At 42.5% G+C, this 27,843-nt stretch overlaps 1 protein-coding gene across 3 annotated transcripts in view; it reads left to right on the plus strand.

Moving 5' to 3' along the window:
* Window positions 1-14,799: 14,799 nt before the first annotated feature.
* Window positions 14,800-27,843, plus strand: part of reep3b (receptor accessory protein 3b) — a 36,848-nt gene continuing 23,804 nt past the window's right edge. The window contains exons 1-2 of one of the 3 annotated variants that reach the window (XM_086270900.1): window positions 14,804-15,185; window positions 25,328-25,400. In XM_086270900.1, the coding sequence (XP_086127026.1) occupies window positions 15,154-15,185; window positions 25,328-25,400 (105 nt within the window). In that variant the 5' untranslated portion in view covers window positions 14,804-15,153. Of the gene's footprint in view, window positions 15,186-23,936; window positions 24,069-25,327; window positions 25,401-27,843 lie in introns of those variants that run through there. The other 2 variants (XM_086270902.1, XM_086270901.1) reach the window with 2 other exon arrangements.

The following is a 27,843-nucleotide window of genomic DNA, read 5'->3' on the forward strand; positions in this document are numbered from 1 at the left end:
TTTGCTGGTCAAACCCCCCCACCCCCCCCGGAATAAACTTCCCAACAACGACGCCCTTGCAGACCTGTAACTTACGACATTAAAACAGCTCTAAATAATCCAACGGATGGGAGGAAAAGGAAAAAAAGAAAAGTTGGCCTTGCTGAAAGATGAAAAACCGACCCGGGGGATTTAAACGTGTAGCAGTCTCCACCCGTTCAAGCGTCAGTCGCCTTTTCTCTCCACTTGAAAAAACGGTGGAACATTGAACCGCAGCACAGCCGCCATCCATTGGTGTTTCTCCGCTGATCCCTAGACATTCACAAACCGCAGCACGCTGGTGTCCCTCCGCTCCGTCGAATAATTGGTACTATTTTTGCTAATACTACACCGACTATTACCGCCACGAGTCGAGGCTAATATAATGAACGGCTAATGTTCAAATTCCTTGTTATGCTCCCGCTCTGTTAGCGGGACTGCACTTCTATTTCTGCCATCACAAGCAGCATTAATATAGGAAGGTAACAATTCTGGAGGAAATTATGTTTATATCATCTATATTTTGTTTAATATGTTGTTTATATTAATATATATTATAAATAATGTAATCATTTATCCATTCTACTAAAGGTATACGTTTTTCATCACTATCCCAGTATGAAAGTTGGGGTTTTTTGGTGCGTGTGTGTGAGAGAGAGAGTTGTTTTTTGTTTTTTTTTCTTGCAAAATTACTATTAATCTCTACTCTTTAATGGCTACAAAGAACATACCCAGTGTGCTTGGGGGGTCTCAACAACAACAGTCTGCCTCAAGCTGCTTTATGTTGTAAGGTAAAGATCCTACAATAATACAGCAAATACCCCAACATTTAGTTGACTCCTTATGAGCAAGCACTTTGGTGACAGCGGGAAGGACAAACTTCCTTGTAACAGGAAGAAACCTCCAGCAGAACCAGGCTCAGGGACTGACGGGAAAAAGACACACAACTAGAGATTATTAATAACTAATAATTACATGCAGAATGGTGTACAAACACACATAAAGGTGAGTCAAGAAGAAACACTTAAGGAAGGATTAAGGGTCATCCTTATAATATTCTTTGTCAAAAAGGAACGTTTGAAGCCTAATCTTAAAAGTAGAGATAGTGTCTGTCTCCTGAATCCAAACTGGAAGCTGGTTCCACAGAAGAGGGGCCTGAAAACTGAAGGCTCTGCCTCCCATTCTACTTTAAATACTCTAGGAACAACAAGTAGGCCTGCAGAGCGAGAGCAAAGTGCTCTAATAGGGTGATATGGTACTACAAGGTCATTAAGATAAGATGGGGCCTGATTATTTAAGACCTTTTATGTAATAATAAGGGTTTTTAATTCAATTTTGGATTTAACAGAGAGCCAATGAAGGGACACCAGTGAAATATACTCTCTCTTTTTAGTCCCTGTCAGTACTCTTGTTGAAGCATTTTCAGGCACTTAGCCTATTCATAGGTTTACAGTTTTTAATGTTGAAGCATTAATAAATGATAGGGCTTCTCTGAACAGTCTTGTTGCAATGGGGTCTAAAACACACATTGATTGTTTGGAGGAAGTAATTACTGAAGGTGAACTCACAAAGATCAATTGGACAACAAAAGTCTAAATAAATATCAATGGTATTGCGCTGTGGAGATGTAATACTTCACAATGTATGACTAGCCGAGTAATTGTTGTTGTTGTCACTGGTCGGATTTACTTGTTTAATCTAATTGTTATGTTTTTATGTGATGCCCAATGTCAGTAAATTATTGTGTCCTGAATGTTATGCATCCATCCGCCACCAGGTGGTGCGTTGTTGTTTGGGGGAGTCTTGTATCTCAGTCCGATCTTCTTGTTAACACAATTAGACTGAGATACAAGCAGTGGAAATTTTCTCAGAAAGGTGGATGGGCTCTGCCTTAGCGATAGGGTGAGGACTTCAGTCAGTCAGGAGGTGTTCAGAGCAGTGCTGCTACTCCACATCGAAAGGAGACAGCTAAGGCTGTCGCCTCCTGGGCTAGGTGTTTTGGCTGGGCATGTCTTTCCAGGAGCAGGCCCAGGGTATACCTGGAGACATCAGATAGAAACTCTGATTAAGGTCCAGGAGGACGACAAATATCAACAAATACAATTAAAACACTTTCTGGGTCTTTGGTTGATTGATAACCTCGAGTGGAAGATTGTTGCCACTCACCCGCCTCAACTTGAGCTTCAAGGATTCTAACAGTTAGTATGACTCGGGTGTTGATTCATTTAAACTAAGATAATCCACCTGCTGTAACCAGGTGTCCGTAAGGCAGAGTACATCAATACGTTGATGAATTATTAATTCATGTACCAATAGGAACTTAAGAGAGAAACTTAATAATCTGCATTTCACTGTTTTACTCTTTGGTGCAGTTGTAATTCAGTTGAAATTAGTTCATTTATATAGCGCCAAATCACAACAACAGTTGCGTCAAGGCGCTTTATACTATAAGGTAGACCATACAATAACACGGTAGACCCCGCAATAGTTGTAGATACCACATTGTTCTTTCTTTGGGACTTTTTGTTGTCTTTTGGTGGTCTGGAGCTGACGCAGTCAGGTCACCTACTAATCGGAAGGTTGGTGGTTTGATCCCTGTCTGCTCCAGACTGTGCACTGTATGAACACTGAGTTCTCAGAGTAGAAAAGCACTATATAAGAACCAATCCATTTACCAGACTGAAACTCTGCTTCCTGGTCTCAACTCTGGATAGTTTGGGGGGTTTGACCAGATTCCTAGAAAAGAGATTAGCTCCATCCAAGGATTGGATGTTGTAGCTCCTAACAAGACCAGGTATTCCCCAGAAAGTCTTCCAATTATCTATAAAGCCCACATTATTTTTTGGAACCGTTCAGACAACCAGCAATTTAAGAAGGACATGTGGCTAAACACATCACTCCTGGTCCAATTAGTGGGAACCAGAGAAAACTACCTAGTACAACATTGTTTTGACTGTTACATACTGATTCAATTCAAATTTTAGTGACCTCTTATTGATGTAGCTGACTGGTATTACTGCCAATGGGAGTTATAGTTTTACAGAATTTATGTTTATCCTTAGCCAACAGTTTCAGAGCTCCTGCGATGTCACCTGCTTTGGCCACTGGAAGATACTTCACTATGGTTGTTGGTGTCAGCTTCATGTCCAAAAACAGAATCAGCAATAGCCAGAGTTTGTTTGGTGTTGTTTATTGGGTTGGATGATTGAAGTCCTAAGAAACATGACATTTTGGCAATTTAACAATTTATTCATTTAACAAACACAGGCCATAGAACCATGTGGAAGGACGATACACAGCCACAGCAGGCTGGCACTTCCTTCTCATGCTAGTCACCACTTGGTCACACACTGCTGTGGGCATTCCATTCTTCAATGTCACAAGTCAGCCAATGTGAATATATTGGTCACTCTGGCATGACCAGCACGGCCAAGTTGATCCCACAGGTGTTTGGTGGGATTGAGGTCAGGACTGCAGGCAGGCCATTCCATTCTCTCCACTCCCAAATTCTGGATGTAGTCTCTAATAAACCCCATTCTCTGGGGAATTAACATTGTCATTTTAGAGGATAGAGTCCAGGCTCAGACTGTGGAGATATGGCATTGCTGTTATGGTAAGCTGTTTGGCAGGCAGGGGTTGGACCCAAACGCAGGACTCTGAGACGGAGAACTTAACTTAAAGCAGCAGCTTTTATTTGTTGGCAAAAATGAACCTAGAAACAAAATACATGAACAATAAAAGATAAATAAAAATTCAAACTTGGACTAATGAGCTGAACTTGGGAGATGAGACGAGCACCGACAACTAATGCAGAGAATACTGCAGCTTGGATTTGCAGAACACCAGCTTGAAGTTGCCCAGTGGCATGGGCCCTATCCACATCAACCAAATGTGGCATGCACCAGCAGATGCCAAATGACTGCTGTAGTATTATTGTAAGCACCTAGGATATCAGAGTCAGTGGCACCAAATCATAACAACAGTCGCCTCAAGGCGCTTTATATTGCACAGTAGATTGTACAATAATACATACAGAGAAAAACCAACAATCATATGACCCCTATGAGCAAGCATTTTGGTGACAGTGGGAAGGAAAAACTCCCTTTTAACAGGAAGAAACCTCCAGCAGAACCAGGCTCAGGGAGGGGCGGGGCCATCTGCTGTGATTGGTTGGGGTGAGAGAAGGAAGACAGGATAAAGACATGCTGTGGAAGAGAGACAGAGGTTAATAACAGATATGATTCAATGCAGAGAGGTCTGTTAATACATAGTGAGTGAGAAAGGTGACTGAAGAAGAAACACGCAGCCTACGTCTATTGCAGCATAACTAAGGGAGGATTCAGGGTCACCTGGTCCAGCCCTAACTATATGCTTTAGCAAAAAGGAAAGTTTGAAGCCTAATCTTGAAAGTAGAGATAGTGTCTGTCTCCTGAATCCAAACTGGAAGCTGGTTCCACAGAAGAGGGGCCTGAAAACTGAAGGCTCTCCCTCCCATTCTACTTTTAAATACTCTAGGAACAACAAGTAGGCCTGCAGAGCGAGAGCGAAGTGCTCTAATAGGGTGATATGGTACTACAAGGTCATTAAGATAAGATGGGGCCTGATTATTTAAGACCTTGTATGTGAGGAGCAGGATTTTGAATTCTGGATTTAACAGGAAGCCAATGAAGGGAAGCCAAAACAGGAGAAATCTGCTCTCTTTCTAGTCCCTGTCAGGACTCTTGCTGCAGCATTTTGGATCAGCTGAAGGCTTTTCAGGGAGTTTTTAGGACTTCCTGATAATAATGAATTACAGTCGTCCAGCCTGGAAGTAATAAATGCATGAACTAGTTTTTCAGCGTCACTCTGAGACAGGATATTTCTAACTTTAGAGATGTTGCACAAATGGAAGAAAGCAGTCTTACATATTTGTTTAATATGTGCATTGAAGGACATATCCTGGTCAAAAATGACTCCAAGGTTCCTCACAGTGTTACTGGAGGCCAAGGTAATGCCATCCAGAGTAAGAATCTGGTTAGATACCATATTTCTAAGCTTTTCAGGGCCGAGTACAATAACCTCAGTTTTATCTGAATTAAGAAGCAGAAAGTTAGCGGCCATCCAGGTCTTTATGTCTTTAAGACATTCCTGCAGTTTAACTCATTGGTGTGTGTTATCTGGCTTCATGCACAGATAGAGCTGGGTGTCATCTGCATAGCAGTGTAAATGTATGCTATGTCTTCTAATGATGCTGCCTAAGGGAAGCATGTATAATGTAAACAGAATTGGTCCTAGCACTGAACCCTGTGGAACTCCATAATTAACCTCAGTGTGTGAAGAGGACTCTCCATTTACATGCACAAACTGGAGTCTATTAGATGGATATGATACAAACCACTGCAGCGCAGTTGTTAAGCTGAAGGAGCGGACTCTATGGCAGAACACACAGAGATGTAAGAAGTGCAAAAGGTGCTTTTTATTTACAGTGCCCGGAGTATTTACATAGGCTGGGAGGTTGTAAAATAAACGAGGGAAAACCAGGGAAGGAAGCTGACACGCATTCGGAGTGAACGGGGAAATCAGCGCACACAGGGTGGATCTACGGGAAAAAGGGAAACGAAGTTTTAGGGGAAGACACCAAACAATCGATAGCAAACGGCAACAGGCATGGGGAGAGTTGGGGAGCTCACTTGTCACACCGTAAATCTCCGGGATGCAGAGGTAGATCTCAAGGTTGATCTCCATAGAAATCCAGGAAATGCGGCTTCACCAGCACCTGGCAGCACCAGCACCAGCACCAGCACCTGGACCCATCACCCGGGTGATGGGTCCAGCTAAGGATACAGGAATGCGGATAAGCAGACCAAATCCAAAACATGGGTTTGCCGTAGTGCACACCGCAGAGCTCAATCAACACATTAAAACTCAGGGAGGCGACAACATTCCGACACCAGGCGTCCGTCGCGCTGCTCCTTAAGAACGCGCTATCAAATGACGTCTGATGTACTGCTGGTGTGCCAGCATCCTGTGACACACCGCCCCAACTACCTGTGCTGAAAAAGGAAGCAAAACCCATGAAGCCACACCAGAGAGACCCCACCAACTCCTAATAGCAGTACCTGTAATACCTACAGCATGTTCTAATCGCTCTAATAGGATATTATGGTCGACAGTATCGAACGCTGCACTGAGGACAAGCACAGAGATGAGTCCACTGTCAGAGGCCATAAGAAGATCATTTGTAACCTTCACTAAAGCTGTTTCTGTGCTGCAGGCATGTGCAGGCAAGGATGTTTGATATGAAAGGAAGGTTGGAGATTGGCCTATAATTAGCTAAGACTGCTGGGTCTAGGGATGCTTTTTGAGTAAAGGTTTAACTACAGCCAGCTTGAAGGCCTGTGGTACATAGCCGATCATTAGAGATAGGTTGATCATATTTAAGATTGAAGCATTAAAATGGTAGAAGTTAACTCAGAAAGATCAATGGGAGAAAAAGACTAAATGAATATCAATGGTAATGAAAGTAGCTGTAGATAATGTTACATCTGTGAGATGATTATGAGTTATTTTTCTCTAATGGTTAAAATATCTATCTATCTATCTATCTATCTATCTATCTATCTATCTATCTATCTATCTATCTATCTATCTATCTATCTATCTATCTATCTATCTATCTATCTATCTATCTATCTATCTATCTATCTATCTATCTATCTATCTATCTATCTATCTATCTATCTATCTATCTATCTATCTATCTATCTCAATCAGAATTTAAAATGCAGCTGGCATGTTTGATCTCTCTCCTGTGTGGTTTACTCCACGTCTTCCATCGACTTACTATAAACAAGCAAGACTAAAAAAGGAGCAGTGAAGGCAAGAGGAGGAGAATAGGGCAGAGCAAAGCAGAATGAGAGAGGGAAGGTCTGTGTGAGTCTCCTACTCATGTGTAGCCCTGTCCAGGATTGCGCATTTGTGTGCTTTTGCGTTCATGTGCTTACGTCTCAATGGAGTGGAGTGGAGGCATCTTAAGGACATCGTCAAGGTTTATATGCGTGAAGCATGTAGCAATCAGCCTGCAGTGATCTCCAGGCTTGTGGGATGCAAGATAAGGAGAGAACGAGAGCTTGACGAGCGATGGAAGAAGAGCGGCATTGAAAAAAAAAGGGAAAAGATCCTGAGGAAATGCAGTCATAGAACGGACGGACAAGGAAATGCAAGAAAGAGAAAACCAAAGAGTACGAAGAAGGCACAGAGCAGCGGTAGGTATCAGCAGACGAGTAAGACCAATTTGAAAGCAAGAGTATTGTGATAACTATGAAGAAATGACACTGTGGGATGAACATTATTGGATTCTATACTGTACTGTACACATTTATATTGTGCTTTTACATAATACAAGACCTGCTGGGGAGCTCTGCTAAAGACATCCCAGTTCCTTAAATTAGCAGAAGAACTCACTGCATATTCAAGGTTCTTTATTTGTCACATGCATAGTTATACAAGTATAACACACAGTGAAATGTAGCCTGACACGCTCCTCGACATGTGCATATTCATGCTGTTTAAAGAAATACTTCAACGGCTTTCTAGATTTCTAGCCCTAGATGAGTTGGTCAGATGTGACCAGTCACAGTCAGTGTACAGCTGAGTAGGGATGTGTTTGGTCTTCTTCGTCTTTCAGCGGCCTCCATCTAGCCCTATCCCTACCATCCTCCATCACACCAAGCCTCTCACTATCCCTCCTCTGCACACATCCAAATCATTTCAACCCTGCCTCTCTGACTTTGTCCCTCTGATATACTCATTTCCAATCCTGACCAGCCTGGTCCTGCTCTGCTTCTGGTTTTTCGTCAGCACTACCATCTCCAAACCATACATCATAGCAGTTCTCCATACCAGCTTATAAACTTTTCCTTTCACTCTTTCTGCTGTCCTCCTGACACTCAGTCCGCACTGCCTGCTCTCTTCTTCACAGATTTTGTGCACTGTCTGTTGTTTTGGATAATAATGTCCAGGTATTTAAATGTATCTACTTTCAAACACTTGACTCATCCCTCTTCTCTTCAGTGCATACCTTCACCTCTCTAGGCTCTGTTCCATCTGCTCCATACTCTCCTTACAGATCACTGTAGTCCATGCCTGACCTCATGTGCCAACTTGTCCAACACTATCACAAATAATGAGGGGCTCTCAGAACATCTGTGATATAATCCCAGCTGCATCTTGAACCCATCTGTTACTTCCACCCTACAGCTCACCACTGTCTCGCTGTCCTTATCGATGCCCTCCACCACGCTCGCATACTTCTCTGACACTTTTGACTTCTTCATCCAGTACCACACTTCTTCTCTTGGCACCCTATGATATGGCTTCTCTAGATCCACAAAGACACAGATCAGCTCCATCTGACCTTCTCTAGATTGCATTGGTAAGGTCATTTGGCCAAACAGTCTTACTGTCATGGTCCGCGGCCCGGCGTCCGGGGTGCTGTTGGGATGCCCACGCCCACAGGCGTGGCTGCTAACCCCACACCTGCATCTATCCCAGGCGATCACCAGGTGGACTATTTAATCCTGCCCTACCTGCTGCTCCACGCCAGTCCGTAGTCGCCTCTCAGCGATCACAACTCGGCGTTTTTGCGAGCCACCTGCCTGTCCACCTGTCCGCCTGAGATTCGGAAGCACTATCAGCCTCGCCGTCTCGACCCTTTTGGAGCCCCCCCCCCTCTGGTTCACTCAGCCCGGCTACCTCCGTAAGACGTATACTCCACCTTCCCTCGTATGCTGCCTTTTTTCCGCACCCCAGTAATCTGTTTCTCTTTTTTGTTTTGCAGCTTCTCACAGCCCCGCTCTCGGCGTTCCCTGCGCAGTTCACCTCCCCAGTCCCTCGGTTTCTTCTGGTTCCATACGTTGTTTTTTCGGCTACCCTCACGGGACACCTTTAGTTATAATAAATTTGCTTTCTTTATTCCCTCCTACCCTGGTGTGTGTGTTCTGCTTCTGGGTCCAGCTTGCGCACGGAACTTCGGTTCATGACACTTACAGTTCTGCCCAACATTATAGCTCACTAGCAAAATCAAATATCTTTCCCCAAACTCTTCGTCCATGCTTCAAAAGCATATTCCTTTCCCATATAAAAGGTCAGTACAGTCAAAATAGCACAGATCCTTCTCAATTGCCTTGGCACATGTGCATTCATTTAGTGCTTTTGTCAAAATAACCTGGATGGTTTAGCACAACACCATGGATCCCCTGCAAAAGATCATATCTCTCCCAAAAGAGTTTATCCATGTGTCAAAACTAAATATCCTTCTCATATAAATAGTCAATGCCCCCAAAATGCATTATACCTTTGGCATTGTTTAAGCACTGCAAGTCAAAATGCTTAGACGTTTTGTCACTGAGACACAGGTCTAGCAACAGAATACCACTATGAATAAAACTAAAAGACTTTACAGTAAAATCAGCCTCCAATAAACCACTCATACTCAAGGAAACTGTAAACATTTTCATTCGTACAAAGAAATGTTAACATTAGAGAACATACTGTGAAAAGAAAACATATACAGGATTCTGTAAATGTGAACAGTTATAAACACAAACAAAAAACAAACAAACTCTAGCCTAACATACTGTAAATAAAGTTTCAGAACTATAGTACAGTAATATTTTCAGTGGTCGCCATTGTCACCCTCTCTTTCCTGGCCACCATCCTCATCCCCCTGGCCATCGACGTGCTGCTCTCTGTCAGGCCATAAATTCTCATCCACATCGCAACGGATATTTTCTCTTGCGATGCAGCGAGGGAAGAAACGGCGTGAATGTCTCAACCATCCCCTACATTGATCCCCTGTGATGTCCTCACATGCAGCAGGGCCCTCTGGTCTTGAGCCTGATGCTCATACACCCTCCACCTCCAAGCTGAAAAAACTCCTCAATTGGATTTAGGAAAGGAGAGTAAGGTGGAAGAAACTCCATTAGCATCCGGGGATGGGTGGTGAACCAGGTTCTGATGCGTGGGCCGCGGTGGAAGTTCACATTATCCCACACAATGACATAATGTGGTAGCTGAGGTCCTTCTTCACCTCTCTCATTTTCTGGGATCAGATCAGTATAAAGGTGGTCCAAAAAATTGAGGAGCTTTTGTGTATTGTAGGGCCCTAAACTGGGAATGTGTGTGGCCACACCTCTTTCTGATATAGCGGCACACATTGTTATATTTGCTCCTCGCTGGCCTGGGACATCCACAGTGGCTCGGTGGCCAATGATGTTACGGCCACGCCTTCGACCTTTGGCCAGGTTGAAGCCAGCTTCATCAACGAACACTAGGATGTGAGGGGTTTCGTTGCCTTCTAATGCCATTATTCTCTACAATAGAATAGAAATAAATCTAATCAGTCAAGTAGAGACAGATACTGCAGGGAGGATCTAAAGTACTGTAAAAACAGGGAGTGGAAAACTGAAGACAATTTCTAGGCAAAATGCTCTAGTCACACAAAGCTGGGTTCTGAAGGTAAAAAGGATAACGCAAAACAAAAAAACAGTGGTAACCATGTCTTACTGTAATAGTGTTACAATGATAGACAACCAGTAGTTGACTTACATGCACATACTGGTACCGCAGCCCTTTCACTCTGTCAGAGTTTCTCTCAAATGGTACCCTGTAAATCTGTTTCATGGTCATCTGATGTTTCTGCAGTACCCGGTCTATTGTGGAGATGCTGATAGAGTTTATATTTTGGAACATTACATTGTCTAGCAGGATTGCATTACGAATCTGTCTCAGTGTGATGGCAGTATTTGCAATGACCATGTTGCATATTTCTCGTTCTTGTTGTTCATTTAGAAGTTTTCTTCTGCCGCCCACTTGAGGCTGTCGTCCAATCCTAGACATACAAGTCAAAGGTCAACACTGTAAATTTGTTACAAAATGAGTCACCAATGTAATTGTACTGCTGTTTTATGGTACTAAAAGTGTGATGCACTGCACAGTGACTGGAATACTATTCACAGTATTTTCTCCATTTTTTTTTCTTTGTCATTTTTATAGTATCATATAACATGACATGAAGATATTACAGTACTCTAGGCCTACACACACACCAACACTGAATAGTTCAATAGCATAGTTCTGTACCTGTTTTCCCTGCGAAAGGTTTGGATGATGGAGGAGACTGTAGACCGAGGCACATTAGGCTGCACTCGGCGACCTGCCTCTGCCATTGTGAGGCGATGGTTTATAACGTGGTCAATAAGGGTGGCCCGGATTTCATCTGGGACATCATGGTGCCTCCGTGCTCCTCGGCCTCTTCCCCCTATTCCTCCACGCATTCTCACTCCTCCTCTTCTTCTTCCTCCTCTTCCTCTTCTTCTTCCTCCTCTTCCTCGAGCAGGAAGTTGCTGTTGTACTTGGCGAGGTGCTTCCATGTTCACACTGCAAATGAAACTGGCCCCGGGCCAAGCTCTGTCTATATACTTTTGGCAGCAGTCATAATCATAGACAACACCTGTCAGGTATCTAAACAACCTGTTTGATTGGTCATCTGAGATGTGGGAAACTGCTCCTTCGTTAGTTCTAATTTCACCTGATTGATTGTCAAGTACTGTCATAACTTTATCAAATGTTCCAAGACATACTTTCATGGTATTATATCTTTGACTAATTTTGACAGTTGAACAGACAATTGTGCATATGATGACTTACACAATGAAACCATGCTGATATGTTTTGGAGTGAGTAACCATTTCACTGAAAAATCAACTAATCAGTTTAGATCGCCAAGATCTATTTATTTGGAAAATGTGCTAAATGTGGGCTCATTGTGCTAACTGTAGCTACTTGTACATAATCATTTGAAAAGAAGCACAGAGTCACTTGAGACATGTACTAAAGCATTAGCAATTTGATGAAACCAATGAAAAATGACATTCTGTTGTGAACAATTGCAAGGTGGTTTGGAGATTTGTCCATGTTATTTTGAGAAAGTCAACTCGGTTTCAAGAAATGGGCCAAACCAATCGAGAAAAACTGTAATAAAAAATGTCCACGATGATGCGGCTCATCTTTGGGGAAGATCAGTGCACCTACAGGATTGACTTGGAATCAGTGATGGTGTCATGCAGAGACAACAACTTCCTTCTTAATTCACCAAAGACATTGGAGCTCATCGTGGACTTCAGGAAGAAGGAAAGGTTACTCAGCCATTACTCGTTAACAGGAAGTGTATGGAGAAGGTTTCAGTTTCCTGGTTTTTGGGAGTCCACATCACGGCGGACTTGACCGGTGGTGTTAACACAGCTGAGGTGGTGAATAAGGCCCAGCAAAGACTTCATTTCCTGAGTGTGATAACAAAAACAAAAACCCCAACAACATCCACCTCAAACTGCTGGTATCCTGATATCGCTGCTCAATAGAAAGATTACTGACGCATCGTCTCTGTGTGTGGTTTTCCAGCTGCACAGCGGCACAAAGCACTTCAGCAGGTTATCAGAGTTGCCCAGAGAAAAGTCAGTTTGCCCTCTCTGGAGAAACTTCACAATACCCACTGTTTCAGGAAAGGCCCCAAATTTTGTGTGACCCATCACACACATATCAAGATCTTTTAAATTGCTGCCATCAGGCAGACAATACAGGACAATAAAATCAAGGGCAAATAGGCTAAAAAAAGAGTTTCTACCCCACAGCCATTCAAAGATTAAACGCAATTAAAGTATAATTTCTAATTATTATCAATGAGATTGATGCAATCTCCTGTATATTGGGGGCCACGATGGCTGGTTGAGGGTGTGTTCAGGCCAGATTAGTACTAAGACCGAGAAAATGTGATGAATAAACACTTACAGCTGGCAGTCACTATTGTAATGATAAAGTGAAATTTACACTTTGATCTGAGCAGCAAAGCTCTGCTGATATTTCCTGACTCATTTTTACAGGCTTCACACTCTGAATAAAAACACACACACTAAACAATATGTATTATGTATGTCTATGATTCTATTTTGACTTCTTTCAGTTGAATGATTGGGACAAAGAGAGATTGTTGCTTTCATTTCATTTTAAAGTTGCCTGGTGTAATTACTGGGATGCAGAAGTAAAAATTCAACCGCCACCACTGCAGTGTACTCACAAAGAAAGACCCAAACACCTTGCGTAATGGGAATTGCCTTTTACCAGAGGCTGATCTTCAGAATACAGCATATTTGTTCTGTTTGGTTTGTCTGCAAATGTGTATGTTTCTAATTAATGTTGTTGCTCTCTATGACATTAGACCAGTGAGCAGCTGAGGGTGAGGAGGTGTTTTCTGTTCAGCCCTGAGCCTCTGATGCTTTCCCAGACGGATTGTGTGACCAGACAGACTCCTCTGGGAATCTCCTCGCTGAGCTACACGCTGTAGCAGCCGCCTTCATGAATAACAAGTAGCTATAAAACCAGACCCCCCTCCCAGTCTTACCCACATGCCTGAACATACCTGCACAATACACTAACATGTCTGCATGGGTTTACAAATATCCTGATACAGAAAGGCACAAGCTCATAGCTGCAATTGTACAAGCTCAGATGCTGTTATTACTTAGATTATTATTACCTAAAGCAGACACACACAAAGAAGCGCCATTCTGAAAGCTGACAGATGGGGTTTGTGTGTACTGATTACAGTTAGGTCCGTGAGTATTTACACGATGACACAGTTTGTGTTATATTGCCTCCGTACACTACCACGGTAGAGTTTAAATCAAACAATCAAGAATTGCAGATTCTTACCTTTAATTCAAAGGGATGGCAAAAGTGTTTTTGTACATAGTCCCCATTTTCAGGTGATCAAAAGTAATTGGACATTTGACCGAAAAGCAGTTTCATGGTTGAGGATGGCTTAAGCAGATTAAAAAAAATCTGGGGTTGATTCAAATGTTGAACTTGTATTTGGAGGCTGTTTACTGGAACTCTCAATATGAGGTCCACATAGATGTCAGTGCAAGTGAAGAAGGCCATCACTAAAAAAAAGGCCAAATCAACAATGAATGTAACCACAAAGATGATGAAACACAGCTAACGTGTGGAATTCTGTCTGTGGTTAAGAAAATGACTTCAGAAGCCGTCATGAATGTAAACACAGAGGGTTTCACAACAAAGTGCAAACCGCTGGTTAAACTCAAGAATGGGAAGGGCAGATTAGGCTTTGCCAGAAAACAGAGCTTGCACAGTTCTGTAAAATATTTTTGGACAGATGAGACCAAGATGAATTTGGTACCAGGTGAACCAAAAAGACTGAAGAAAGAAAAGAACAGCTGATGATCTGTTATGGCATGCACGAGTGCCTATGGAGTCAGGTCACTAGTGCTTATTGACCATTACATGACAAAACACTTTTCTGCATAACAACAAGAAACAGACACTTTTTATTTGGCCCATTGGACTTTATGAAATGCTTCAATATTACTTACCCTGATGTACAGTAACCACCTAACCCTTTGCTTTCCAACGTTTATGCGATTAAAGGCATTGTTTATTTTAAAAAATCGTGCTTTCACTTTTAGGTTATTCAAAATGTATTTTGTATAATAACAGCTACAGACATGAAGACTGAACGTAAGGTGGAGGTCAAAGGGCGCGCACCTGCCGTTTTCATGCTCTGAAAAATATTTCCCTCGTGGTTGGCTAGAGCTCGCCACGAATCGACAGCAGACCAATCGGAGCACAGTAACTGAGTTTAAAATGCCACTTGCTTAACCAAATGGATGTGATTGGCTAGCCAAACGTGGCCAGCCAATTACAATTTCAGGTTCGTCGTAAACAGACTGCACTGGCCAATAGCATATGCGGAGGGAGGGTGTTTATTTTCCCTAATGACGACAGCACCTTTCTTGTGCCAGGAACTGAGCAGCGAAGCAGAGAAGGAAGGAGGAAATCTGATGGGAGGGAGCGACTACAGCAGGAATATTTAGGATACGCGCTTCGTCGTGTAGCTATGACTCCAAGGACACTGCAGTGAGGTGTTCCTGGTGTGTTGGCTAGCTGATGTACGACGAGATTAGCTAGCTGTTTCTGTTTACCGAAGTTTGGGCTGAAAAGTTCACGGCGGTGCGGGATCGGCGTTTAACATTATTATTGGCTCTGTTCTACTGCTGAAACAGACCTACAGATACAGAAGACATGGTGTCCTGGATGATTTCGAGATGCGTTGTGTAAGTACAGAGACCGCTCAAGGAGAACTTTCCTCGTTTTATGAGCAGCCGCTGTTTGCCTGGCCTGCTTGGCTAACCCGTTGTCGTGCTTAAGCTAAGTGGAGGCTCGAGTCATTTAAACTTGTACATTCGCTCTAAAACAACATCGCTTACGTCCATGCAGAGCTACAAAGTTGTTCTGTTTATGAAATCTAGTGTTGTGGGGACGCAAGGTATGTAATCTTGTCTGAAGCTAATGCTAACAGAGTCATAGCCATCCGTGGTGCTGGTGAGTCAGTCCTAAGGAACTGTGACTATTGTGAAGTGGAACTTTACAAGCCTTTACATGTTCCACTGTGAAGGAGTGTCAGGTACAGCTGTCAGCCTGGAGATATAACTAACCAGCAATGCCCGGTTCAACCTGTTATCCACAATGTTGTCAAGACGCATGAAGAAGTGCGCTGCTATAAGTGGGGGACGGATTTGGTTACTGGATAGTTATTAAATATCCAATGGCATATCACTGGATATTACGTTGAAATTACGTATGATTAAAGCAGGTGTTTAATGTGTTGGGAGCATGAGAGACATGTTGATCTGGTAAGGAAAACAGTAACTTGGGAGTCGACATAATTCCTTTCTTCCCGTCTGCTCCTCCCTGTGTCTGCGTACGTCCACAGGGTAATGGCGGATAGGAACACCAAAAGCCCTCTGGGGAGAGAATAAATGCTCCTCATTTTTAACTAGTACAGCCTGTTACTGTATAATGAACACAGTCATGGGCTGACGGTGCTGCACTTGGGCAGTTATGACGGTGCTGAAAGTACAGAAAGAAGGTGTGTTATTGTCTTAGACCAATAATTACATGCACACACATTCCTTCTAATTTTAGATTCATTTGAACAAAAGGAAAATTGTATAGCCAAGTGTACAAACCACATTCGCCTGTACAAATTGTAGCTAGAGTGATAATTTTCATTTTACTTGGACAATAACTTATCCCAATCCTGCTGAGAAAAAGCCTTTAAATCAGCATGCGGTCCATTACACATGCTCTTTTCCAGTTGCTGGTTTGAAATTCAGTGTAATTTTGTTTAGTCACACATTTATTACAGTCTGCTATATGCTTATGCATCGCCACAAAGAGACTGTTATCTCCTACACAGATAATGTGGCGAGTGTTACCATCTTTTTGCATCTCTCCACGATCTCATAGCTGGTGTATTTTATTATAGCTGAAATAAATAAGGTTGTGTCTACACATAACAGACAACTTGTTGTTAAAAAAGTTCTGTACTTAGACCCCATTTTTACTTTAACTTGCTAAAGAAACGCCAGCGGTAACAGTTTAACAGGCATCAAATTGTATTTTTGCTCCCACAAGATGATTCCAAAAAGCTGTTGGTGGAACATTCAGCATATCTAAAGTGGAGGACAACATCTCAGATGAACAATTGCTGAAAGTCATTAAATGAGAAGAAAGAGGACAGAAGTTTCAGACTCTCCTTTGCACGTTGTGTCAATCAGCTGCCACAGCAGCTCTGCCTCGACTCATTGATAACAGGTAGTCAGAAATGTGTATAGAAGGACTTTGTGTTGGTATCCTCAGATGCATGTTACCATTTTGGAATCAGCTTTGTGCCACAGCTTAAAATGTTTGCAGTTGCTAATGTTGTAGAAATGCTAAAGGTAACATAATGTATCTAATAGCGTTTAACACTACTGCCTCCTCCACAGTCAGCACCAGCATGTGACTGATTCACAACGACTTTTTAGTAAAAGAGCTTAAACAGTGTGGTACTGGTACTGACTATTACATGTTTGCTGTTGTGATGTCCCTACTTGTGAATATCCATTTTTATGGACATTGCTTACTTTTCACATCTATTTTCCTATCTGTTTTTTTCCTTATGCTTTTATTTGGCTCTAACTCATTTTCATATAGAGTTAATGTTATCTATATGTTAAAGCCATAAAGAACGGCACACAAGGATATAATACTGTGAAATAAGGCAACAGCACAGATGACGTGGCAAGCATGCAGTAACAGCAATCAGTCAAAGTCACTGCCACAGGCCCAGTTTGATTAAGGCAAACCCCAGGCTAGAGCTTTGGTTGGTTTAGCCCATTAGGCTGTGCAAGTGACCTATGTGTTTAGGCTAATGCAGGAAAACATCCCCTCTGTAAGCAGTGTCCTCATGGTCACCACCAAAAAAGGAAAGCAAGTCTTCAATTTGAGATCAAGGACTTCTGTCACTCTGCAAAGAGAACATGTAGGTATAACTAACGGTTTCTGTAGTGCACAGGGAAACCCTGGAAGTGTCACCGTAACATAGGGATAGAATCCAAGAGTTGACATTGTTCTATTTTAAGGTGATGAACTCAGCATGAGGAAAAGAGCAGCAGCACCTCATTCTTACGCGTTTCCTTTTCACTTCAGTGTATCTCCCTTTCAGCAGCTATTTCCCTCGTCTGATTGTGCCGCAGTAGAAAAATAAATCAAAGGCTGATTTTCAACCTGTTTCTAATTTTAGGCAGCACCCTCACAAGTCTGCAAGTTAATGTGCCAAATTTTTGTGCCTTTCTTCAAGTCTGTGTATTCAGCTTGTTTCATAGTTGCCGCGTCCTTTTAAGTTTAGCGACAAAGATGTTTGAGTAACCTGCTTCAGAGATAACCTGCTTCAAGATAACGATAATATAACAAAGGAAGCAGTGATTAAAAGACACAGTGGGATTTCAGCATGCTCAGCTGTACAGGTCCAAAAAAGTTTTCCTTCAAAAGAAAGTTTTTGTTGTAGAAGCTCGCCTGTCTCTGCCCGTCTGAGACCCTCACGTTCACTTGTATTGAGGGGAACAAAGTCAATATTCATGCACCAGCTTCACTGTGCTAATGTGTGTGTATTATCCTAACCATAGCTCTCTAGCTAACCACCATGTGGCGCACCATTACATGCCAGCTAGCCAACTTCAGTAACCCTACAAATCAGGCCGCTGTGTGGTTGTGTCTTTATTTATATCCAGTGATAGCAGAGCTGTATGTTTTAGTTTTTCAGAACTCCCTCAGTCAGAAAACGTCCATCATCTTTAGATAGAAACTAGCGATCTAACTCTGTGCTAACTTGTAACGCTGTTAAACTTCTTAAATCCTGTTTTTCATGGATGCTTGTGTGTTCAGCTGGATTGTCACACCTTTTAGAGCAGCCACACTGATCATTTGGATGGTTTTTGACTCAGCAGTGTTTGAGTTTGGGAACTTAAGAGGAGTTTGGACCCAGAAACAGCCATTGACTGTGTTTTTAGTGGAAAAGTCATGTAATCAAGTTCTTATTCCTAAGGCTCAAACCAGATGGTGGGAGCTAAAATCTTGGATATCTCTGGGTCTCCCACTCCTCCTCTCTTCATTGTGTGTGTGTCTCCTGTGTGTTTTTCTTCTGTGTTTTTTTTTTTTTTTTTTTTAAACACTGCTCTGTGTTTCTCTGTTCTTTCCTTCCACCTCCATCCATCTGGTTTTTGGTGGTGTACGATGTCAGGAAGCCAGGGAAACTGACCTGTCGCCCAGAGTCAAAACCCATCTGAAAGCATTATTTTCACAGCTGCATGCAGAGAGAGGAAGGGGTGGGGCTGTGCTGAAATGAAGCTAAGAGGAAATCAGAGGGAATATAAAGAAATGGACAGATGCTAGTTTTGGCATGATGACATTCAACATGTTTTCTGTGAGTATTTGTAGTTTTCTTTCTTATCCTTGTGCACAGGATACGTTTAAGATCACGAAAAATGTCAACGTGCTCTTGCTACCATAGTAACTATCTAAATGTTTCCTAATAGATTTTTTTAATATAAAAATATATGACACTCCTGTTGTTGTACTAAAGTGGTACTCACAGAGGTCAGACACCATGGCATCAGTAAAGATGAAACCTCTATGTAAAGTCTGTACCAGAAGCATGCCAAGGGTGTGACATACAAAACAAGGAGTCCAGCCTGGGAACGATAGACCTCCGTGTAGATGGGACACAGCTGAAAGTCTAAAGGAATCTCTTTGATCCTGAATGATTCAGTTTAAAATAAATATTAGTACATAAATCAGCACAGTCACATGACCCATAGTAATCTAATTAGGCCATGTGAAGCTCGATGACAGGAGGACATTTGATACTTTTTTCAAACTTCAGATTTGTCCTCAATTGGTCTTATGCCAGGTTCTGCTCTGGTGTTAGTTTGCACAGGTCTTTGGCTAAACAGAGTAAAGGACTGCACAGTAACTGTAGTTTAAGTGTAAATAATAATGTCTTGGTTAGCATGTTAGTTTTCTAAAACCAGAAGGGACCATATTTGGATGATGTGGTACAGTATTAAGTTGTTAGCAAGCTGTGAAACACAAACACATGTGCTAATTAGTGCTAACACTAGACTTTCATTCACGAAGACTGAGGCTCTGTTTCATACAGAAGCTATTTTAAAATGCCATTAAAAATACTGAAGAAGGTGCAAACACAGTGGAGAGGTCCAGTTCAAGCCTCAAACAGGACGATTGGCTAAAGTTCCCAAGTCAGGAGCCGTGTCAGATCAAAGTGGCTGCACTCCAGCGTCATAAGTAAATTCACCCACTTTACAGTAACTGTCGATAGAGGAACAGAACATTACTTTTACTAGGTAACGTATCAAAGTTGATAGCTATGGGGATGGAGGCCAGATTCACTGGCTGGTTTGCTGTTGCAGCACGTACGGTAGCTGCTTCTTCACAGTTTCTTGTTTTGCACATCACCAACCAGAACCTGCACCAGGTGAAGAAACGACTGGTGCGACTGCGCTGAGCTCAGTGTAGTTGTAGAGCAGAACAAAGACTACTGTGGCTGCTGCAGTCTGAAAGGGTGAAGTAGCAGTGACTCTGCAGAATGAGAAACTGCCCGAAGAATTGGCTGAGTATATTACTCAGTTATTTTTTTATAAATAGTTTGCAGAGAATTACAGAAAAGACAGATTAAAATGCATTAATTTAATAATGTAAGACAGTGTGCTGAGAAACAAGCTGCAAGTGCATTAAGAAGGATTCACTCACCCTTCCAAGTCATCAAATTCAGCTGTTTCATCGCCCTTATTGTGACAGGTGTATAAATCAAGCACCTAACCATGCAGACTGCTTCTACAAACATGATGGATGCCACCTGTGCAACAAGTACAGCTGTGAAGTTGCCTTACTGCTAAATATTCCACAGTTGGTGGTATTGTAAGTGGAAGCAACTGGGAAATGACAGCAACTCAGTCACAAAGTGGGGTCAGCTGATGTGGAGACACAGCGTGTGCAGAGTTGCCAAGCATCAGTCACTCAGAACAGTGCTTCATGGAGTGGCTTTCCATAGCTCAACAGCTGCATCCACAGTGTTACGTGTCGTGACTGGACTCGAGAGCAGTAGAGATGTTCTCTGCAGTGACAATCACACGTCTTCTGTCAGGCCAACAGATGAGTCTGGGTTTGACAGTTGCCAAAAGAAGGTTAGCGGTCTGACTGCACTGTGCCAAATGTGAAGTTTGTTGGAAGGTGGATTATGGTGTGGCGTTGTTTATCAGAAGTTGTGGCGCAATCCAATATAACCTCTCTGAGATGAGCCAGGAATTCTCGGGATCAGTGCCTGAACACACAAATGTGCTTCTTGAAGAATGGTCAGAAATGTCCAATAACACTCCTAAACCTCGTGGAAAGCCTTCCCAGAAGAGTTTGAAGTTGATATAGCTGCAAAGGGTGGGCCAGCATGTATTTATAGACAGACATGCAGTACAGTGTATGTGCATGACCTGTCCAGAAAATCTCTGGGAACTATTTTCCCTCCAGTTCTTAAAAAAAGTTTGAAATAAAGCTTTATTGCTCTTGATCTTGGAATGGGCATTGATGCTGATGTTTTGATTTTGTGTGGCTTAAATATTTTTATAATAAAATGTATGAAATAGCTCAGGTGACTCCTGCTGAGACAAATCCACTCTTGAGGTTTGATTTTCCTGCCTGTGATTGTCCTACTTTCCTGGAGGAACCTTCCACACCCGCCTTCACTTTCCTGCATAACATACCGTCCTTTAAGTTTAACAGCGTTCACCACCAATATGGGTACTCATGGATTTGTTACCAAGTAATATCTTTGCCATCATATGAAACTGAAAAGCCGAATCCTACGTGACAGCAGATGTGGAAGACTCACTTTACATCTTCGGCCACATACAGCTCTCTTTGATTTTAAGTGGGCTGGACTTTCATTGGGAAAGTAAATTCCCAATGAACTAAAAACATTTAACTGCACATTTAATCTCTGAGTAAGAGTGTGTGTGACGAGTCGTCTAATTGTTGCTGCTGTCAGGAGTCGGTACAAGGCGTGGCTGTAGCTGCGGCGGTAGAGCAGGTCACCTACTAATCAGAAGGTTGGTGTTTGGTCCCCGTCTGCTCCAGTGCATGGCAAGTATCCTTGGCTAAGATACTAACCCCAAGGTGTCTCTGCTCCACCGTCAGATTATAGAACATATCTTACATGCAGGAAGAGTGCTTGTGTGACTGGGTGAATGAGGCAGGTTGTGTAAAGCATGTGCTCAGAGTAGAAAAGCGCTATATAAGAACCAGTCCATTTACTAGTCATTTAATTGAATTATTTTCGTATAGCATCAATAGCTGTAGTGGAGATTTTTATCAGTGGGACAGGCTGTAAAATGTGTGACAATACAGTTAAAAGAAGAAGAAATCAGTGGGCCTGACTGCAGTGTTTTCTGGGCTGATTCTGAATCTTGGACCTTATGTTTGACACCCTTGGTATGGCGAGACCAGGACGTCCTTGCAGGCTCTTGTCCCTGTGTGTCTGGGTAGTCCAGGGTCTGATCTTGGCAGCTTTCCTGTCTGCTTTAAACGCTCACACAAAACCCATTCAGCACCAGAACAGAGAAACAGGATTCAGGTACAGAGTTTTGTTTTCCGTCGGTGGCTCGGCTGTGTGCTTCTCTGCCCTTTATCGAACAAAAAGCACATTTTTGAACCTGCACTGACATGACGCAGAGACGTGACGAGCGTGTGAAGTCTTGGTTACCTCGATGTTTCTATAGCGACAGCTGGAATATAAACAGCTCTGTTTGTTGGCAGCTCGCTGGTTACTGAGGGGACTGTGGTCCAAGGCGGTGTGTCTGTGTACGATACTGTATCCGTGAAGCCTGTGGTTAGAGATTTTTATAGTGCAAAAATGATTTAAAGGCTTCCATGTTTCCTAAAAGTCTGAAAGTTGTTCATAACTAATCAGTAAATAAGCCGATTATTTACAGCCACGGGGCAGTAAATACTCAAAGGATCCGTTCTTGGTTGCTGAGCTCTTGGTAAAATCCTCAACATGTAGCAGAAGGGTTAAATCAGCTCCTTTATTCTTACACCATCATGAGATTATCTGATATTTTTGTCTTTATAAATGTCGAAACATTTTGCAAACATGAAAGTATTTATGTTGTATCCCATCACTGCTGTTGATGTAAGTGATCAGAGTGATCGGGCACTGGAAGGCGGAGTCTTGTTTTTCTTTTAATCTGATCCAATACTGGATGATTAGAATGATCGATGTCTCCGGCCTGTTCTCGCTTCCTTGTGAGGCGTGTTCGGTATTATGAACATCAGTTCCTGTTCCAGCTGCTCGTGAGAGGAGGCTGTGTGCCTGTCTGTGGCTGCAGCGCTGTATTGTGTTGGGTGCTAACTGGAGAAGTTGAAGATGGCACTGATATGGATGATGGTATTTCTCTGGATCCAGGCTACACTTGGGTACGAGAGATTCTGTTTAGTCCAAATCTGTGTTTAGCAGATACCATTTAATCTGCTTTGGCTGTTTCCTCTGTACAGAGTTTCTCACAGGCTTCTTATCATTTGGTTTTCTCTGGTGTTTGCAGTGCTGTTGTGAGACTGGTCAGGTGTATTTGAGTGGAGGCACAAACAGACTACAGCATTAAGATCAGGATTATTTGATTTGGATGGAGAGGATCGTCCCACGCTTATGCGAGCATGTCTGGACTCGCTGTAGCCGCTGCTGTTGTCATGGTAGCTAGCGGCAGTCCGGTAAAACTCATGAAGCCCGTCTTTCTAACGTGTGTGTTTTAATCGTTTCCCGTGAACATCCGCAGAATTAAAGCACTGAAATCTTTATGATGTTAACATGAATCATTCTCACAGTTAGCACAAATTGAAGACCACAAAAATGTTGGGACTTTCTGCAAGACAGGGAGCAGGTCCATGACCACTCCCAGTCAGCTGCAGTCTTCAAAGCAACTTTAATGCGTTCAGACGACAGCAGTAAGACACGGCGAGTCTATCATTCGTCTGGTTTTTGTTTGATATGGGGCTAGTTTGGCAATTACATCGATTCTGTTTGTTATAATACAGCGATTAACCATTAAAATGAACAAAATCACAATTCTGTTTCCATCTACATGTATAGAAAATACAACTACACAAATGTAGTTGCTTCCATTCAGAGTCTAGCCAGAACCTTCAGACTTACAACAGAAATGCCCCCACAAAGAGCCATGCAGTTGCTACAAAATGTCTACATAATGTCAGCAAATTCACTTTTATAAAAGAACAAAAAGAGCGCGACTAGTTTAGTCTCCTCTTCCAGAGAGGCGCTCGCAGGTACTGGGACAGCCAGATTGCAGTAGTTTGCTGATTGCAATTAGACAGACATTATTTGCAAACCTTTGCCAATCTGTGTGAGAGTGATTGCAATCAGACAGCTATGTTCCAGCTGTGTACCTAAACCTTGCTTTGTGATCAAAAGTGGTGAGACTGTTGCATCCTGGTCCATGCTCGACCTCTCAGCCACTACATAAGTTAGTTATTTATTCATTTTTGTGAAAAACCCCCAAGAACAACCAAACAGTCCAGTAAAACTAGACAAGGTAAGCAGGGTAAAACAAGGTAACCCACAACATTGCTGATGGCTACTAGCTAACTAGCTAAAAGAGTAAAAGTTCTTTACTGGTTTTATTCTGTCCTATCGACGAGTCAGACAGCTTTAAGAAAAGACTGGTGACAATTTCCACACTTTTTACGTTAAATGTGACGTACAAAAACTGCAATGATACTAAAGCACTTATTTTGTGCTGTAGCCATGCTGTGCTTCTCCTGTCTGTCAGTGTTTCCTGTAATCTGTGCAGCTGAGTAATGTTGATGGCAGCTGACAAACTGAATGCCGCCCAAGAAGCTGTGTGTTCTTATGTGGTGCACAGTCAGGGTATATCTAGCTTGTGCATACTGGAGAGACCTGCACACTGTGCTGTAGACAGAGTAACCTCAGTGCAAGAGGAGCTTAAGGAAGAGGGATTGGAGGAAAGGAGTGTCCCACTTTAAATTTATCGAGTCGCTTATCTTGCATTGTGAGTCACTCCTTCACAGGCTTCTACCATGAACAGTATATGGTGTTTACCTAGTGTGGGTGTGTAGATGTTCATTGTTTTGCTGTGTGTAACGAGAGCTCTCCTAACGTCATCTGAAACGCTTGATCCTTTATTGCTCGTTGTGCAGTTTCTCTTTCGTTCAGGTGAAATTCAGTATATAATTAAAAAAACGAGGCCTGCACAGTCAAAAGCACCTCAGCTTCAGAAACCCAGCTTCACATTCTTCATATGATTTTCTCTGCTTGAATCTTAGCACACAGTCCTGAGTGAACAGTGCAGTATTTTGGGGTAGTGTTGAAAACTGCATAGAAACCAAACTGTTGCATTATATGACAGAGGAAAGTGGGATATAAATGAGTCCCCACATTGTTCAGATGCAAGAAATGATGGTTTTTAACAATAAAAACGCAGTTTTGGACGTTTGCCTTAGCTTGCATGGTGGCACTGCAGGCTTTCAGCAGTGTATGCATTGGTACAAACAAACCAACATAAAAATAATTTCTTGTATACATGTGAAACAGAATGTATAAACCTGCAGCACTGGTTCACCACTCAGTATCTACTGTATCATATACACCATGTACGGGCCCGTCTTCGCTATGTATGCCTGCTGATCAGCGTGTTGAAATAGGGTGTGGGTTTAAAGGCAAAGCTGTGTTTCCACATACCAGCGATGTTACAGTGCAGAGAACTTTCCTGTTAAACTGTATTTGTGTTGATTAAATTTGAGAGAAGTTGTCATGTGTTCTGTCTCCATGCAGGCTGCTGTTTGGGACTCTGTATCCTGCGTACTACTCTTACAAAGCTGTCAAGACCAAAAATGTTAAGGAATATGTAAGTTCAGAAATATTACTTTTTATTTACTTCTCTTCTCCTGCATGACTTCATCTCACACACAGACACACTGTGGGGGGGTGAGGGGGGGGGGTCTAAGTTATTAACATTTGTTAATGTTGTTTTTAAACATTAGAAAACATTTCATTTCAACAACTTCGACAAATTAGGAGGTAACGTGGGCCAAAATGATCTGGAGCATGATTATAGCTTTTTCACTTAATGAGTAATTATTCCAGCAGGCATGCAAATGAATAATATCATCAAGTGACGTCATTTTGTATGTGAATGCGTCCAGCATGGTCCTGCTGACACAGCCGTCGTGCTTCATGTGCTGCTTCATGTGCTGTCTGCATATGTCAGTGAAACTGAACATATGATGTTGTAAGTTTAAAATATATATCTTCATCATTATGTACCTTTTTCAAAATAACCTGAATGGTGATATTAACTCAGAGATGATATGTGCAGTACAGTAATAGACTATGTTGGACTAATGCAGAGCAGGCTGTGTATCCACTGTTAGTGACATTGACTGCACAGCCCCTTTTCCATCAGTACCTACTGGGATCGACTCGGTATGGTGTGCCACAGTTTTCCATTAGGTCATAGTACCTGGTACCAGGTGTGGGGTTTTTTTTTTAAATAAAGTACCTGCTTGCCCCGGGGTTCCAGGCGATCCAAGCAGGCACTAAAATGTGAGGTCATCAGACTGCATGCCACTGATTGGCTGGTCAGTAGCGTCACTCGGTGAGTCACGGACAGTGTCTCCTTCATGAAAATTAAAATGGCCATTTTTGAAACTCTGCATTGAATGAAATGGCAAAAACCCCCAACAAAAACAAGGCCATGATCTTTGAGAGTGACGAAACGCCACGGGCCAAACACCAGGTATTGTGTCGACGTCCAACTTTGTTGTAGCGTTCGTGTCGCATATTAATTACATTGCAGGATGCTCGGGCGTGTTGCTATGACAACAACCTCGTTAGGTAGTACTGGATTGGGCGACCAGTCAATCCGTGGGGAGTTGATCCGAGGAGGTACTGATGGAAAAAGGAGCTCGTGTCACATTTTTCTACATTCAGGCTGCTGATGCTGTTTATTTTGACTTGACAACTTCCACTCGTTACACAACAGCATCTTTGTGCTGGTTAGCGGTGTGAAAGCAGCCAGCGCTCATGATGTTCTCCCGTATACATTCTCCTATTTACTGACCACTTTATTAGGTATGAATCGATCATTCAGTGTGCCTCTGTCTGACTTCAGAACTGCTTCATGACTGCATCGACGCAGATTCAGCGAGGTGATGGAAGCAGTCCTCAGAAATGTAGAAATGGATTTCTACAATGGCGGACCTTTAACTTGACTCTCTGCAGTGTTTACATGCTTACATATACAACACAGTTTCAGTCCCTCCACACAAAGGGCTCAGTTCTGCTTCTCTGCGCCATCTTTGTTTACTCTTTCCCACCCAGGCTTCTAGACTTCTGATTGGCCAACATTTCTACACGGTTAGGAATATATCGCCACCTGTTGCTTTGGCATGTTCCTAGCAGCGTTTTCCTTCGTTTTTGCATTTACGTGTGGGCGGGATTTAAAAAAAAAAAAAGAAAGCGGTAAATCTCAGTTTTCAAAAGTACCCGTGTACGTGTGGACGTAGCCTGAACCTCAGTTTGAACTTAAGCAAGCCGACTTGCTTAACTATTAAATCTATTGGTAGATTAATAGTTCTTTTGAAGTGAGTTATTTCTCCCCTGTGCCATTAGAGGACTTTAGAGTCACCCTGCCTACCAAAGCTCACTTTCATCTGTGATTACAGTCCTCCATCCTTTGAAATATTTTCTTCTCTGTCAGTTTTAAAAATGCGTTTGATGGTTCGAATGATTTGATCTTTCATCTCGATTCAGACATTCTTGTCCTTGTCTTAGGGACTAGCCCCTCTGGTAGATACCAACTTGCTTTCTTTAAGTCTTTTGCAGAATGTTAAACAGGTCTTGGGACTGATTACACATTTGAAGCACGGCTGGATGCATATAGACGATATGCCCTAGAGGTGTTTTGGCTAAGGAGTCGGGTGATGTAACTAATACCAGTGAGAGTGACATTCCAGTCTGCTGAGTTAGTAACACATTCACATACAGCTTTAACACACCCTGTCTCAGACTGCTGCGTCTTTCACCCACTTACTTTATCCTTATCTGCTCTTCTTGTTAGACCTCTGCTTTTACTTTGCTTTTGCAGAGGTTCATAAAGGAATGGTTGGAAATGAAGGTCAGTACTGTTTCTTGTTTCATGAAGCAAGCTGTACTTAAGCTGACCAGGAGAAATACTTTGTGTGCAGCGCAGCAGCTATTCTGCGTCTCGTTGCTGCTTGTTTGTAGCTGCAGCTCACCCTGCAGAGGTTACTCCAGTTCATGACAAACTTGAAACAGATTCAAGTCCC

Source organism: Aulonocara sp. 'chitande type north' Nkhata Bay, linkage group LG18 (assembly GCF_057382095.1).
Source record: "Aulonocara sp. 'chitande type north' Nkhata Bay isolate Kocher_YH1m ecotype deep benthic linkage group LG18, A_spYH_male_GT1.1, whole genome shotgun sequence".
NCBI classification, from domain to species: domain Eukaryota; kingdom Metazoa; phylum Chordata; class Actinopteri; order Cichliformes; family Cichlidae; genus Aulonocara; species Aulonocara sp. 'chitande type north' Nkhata Bay.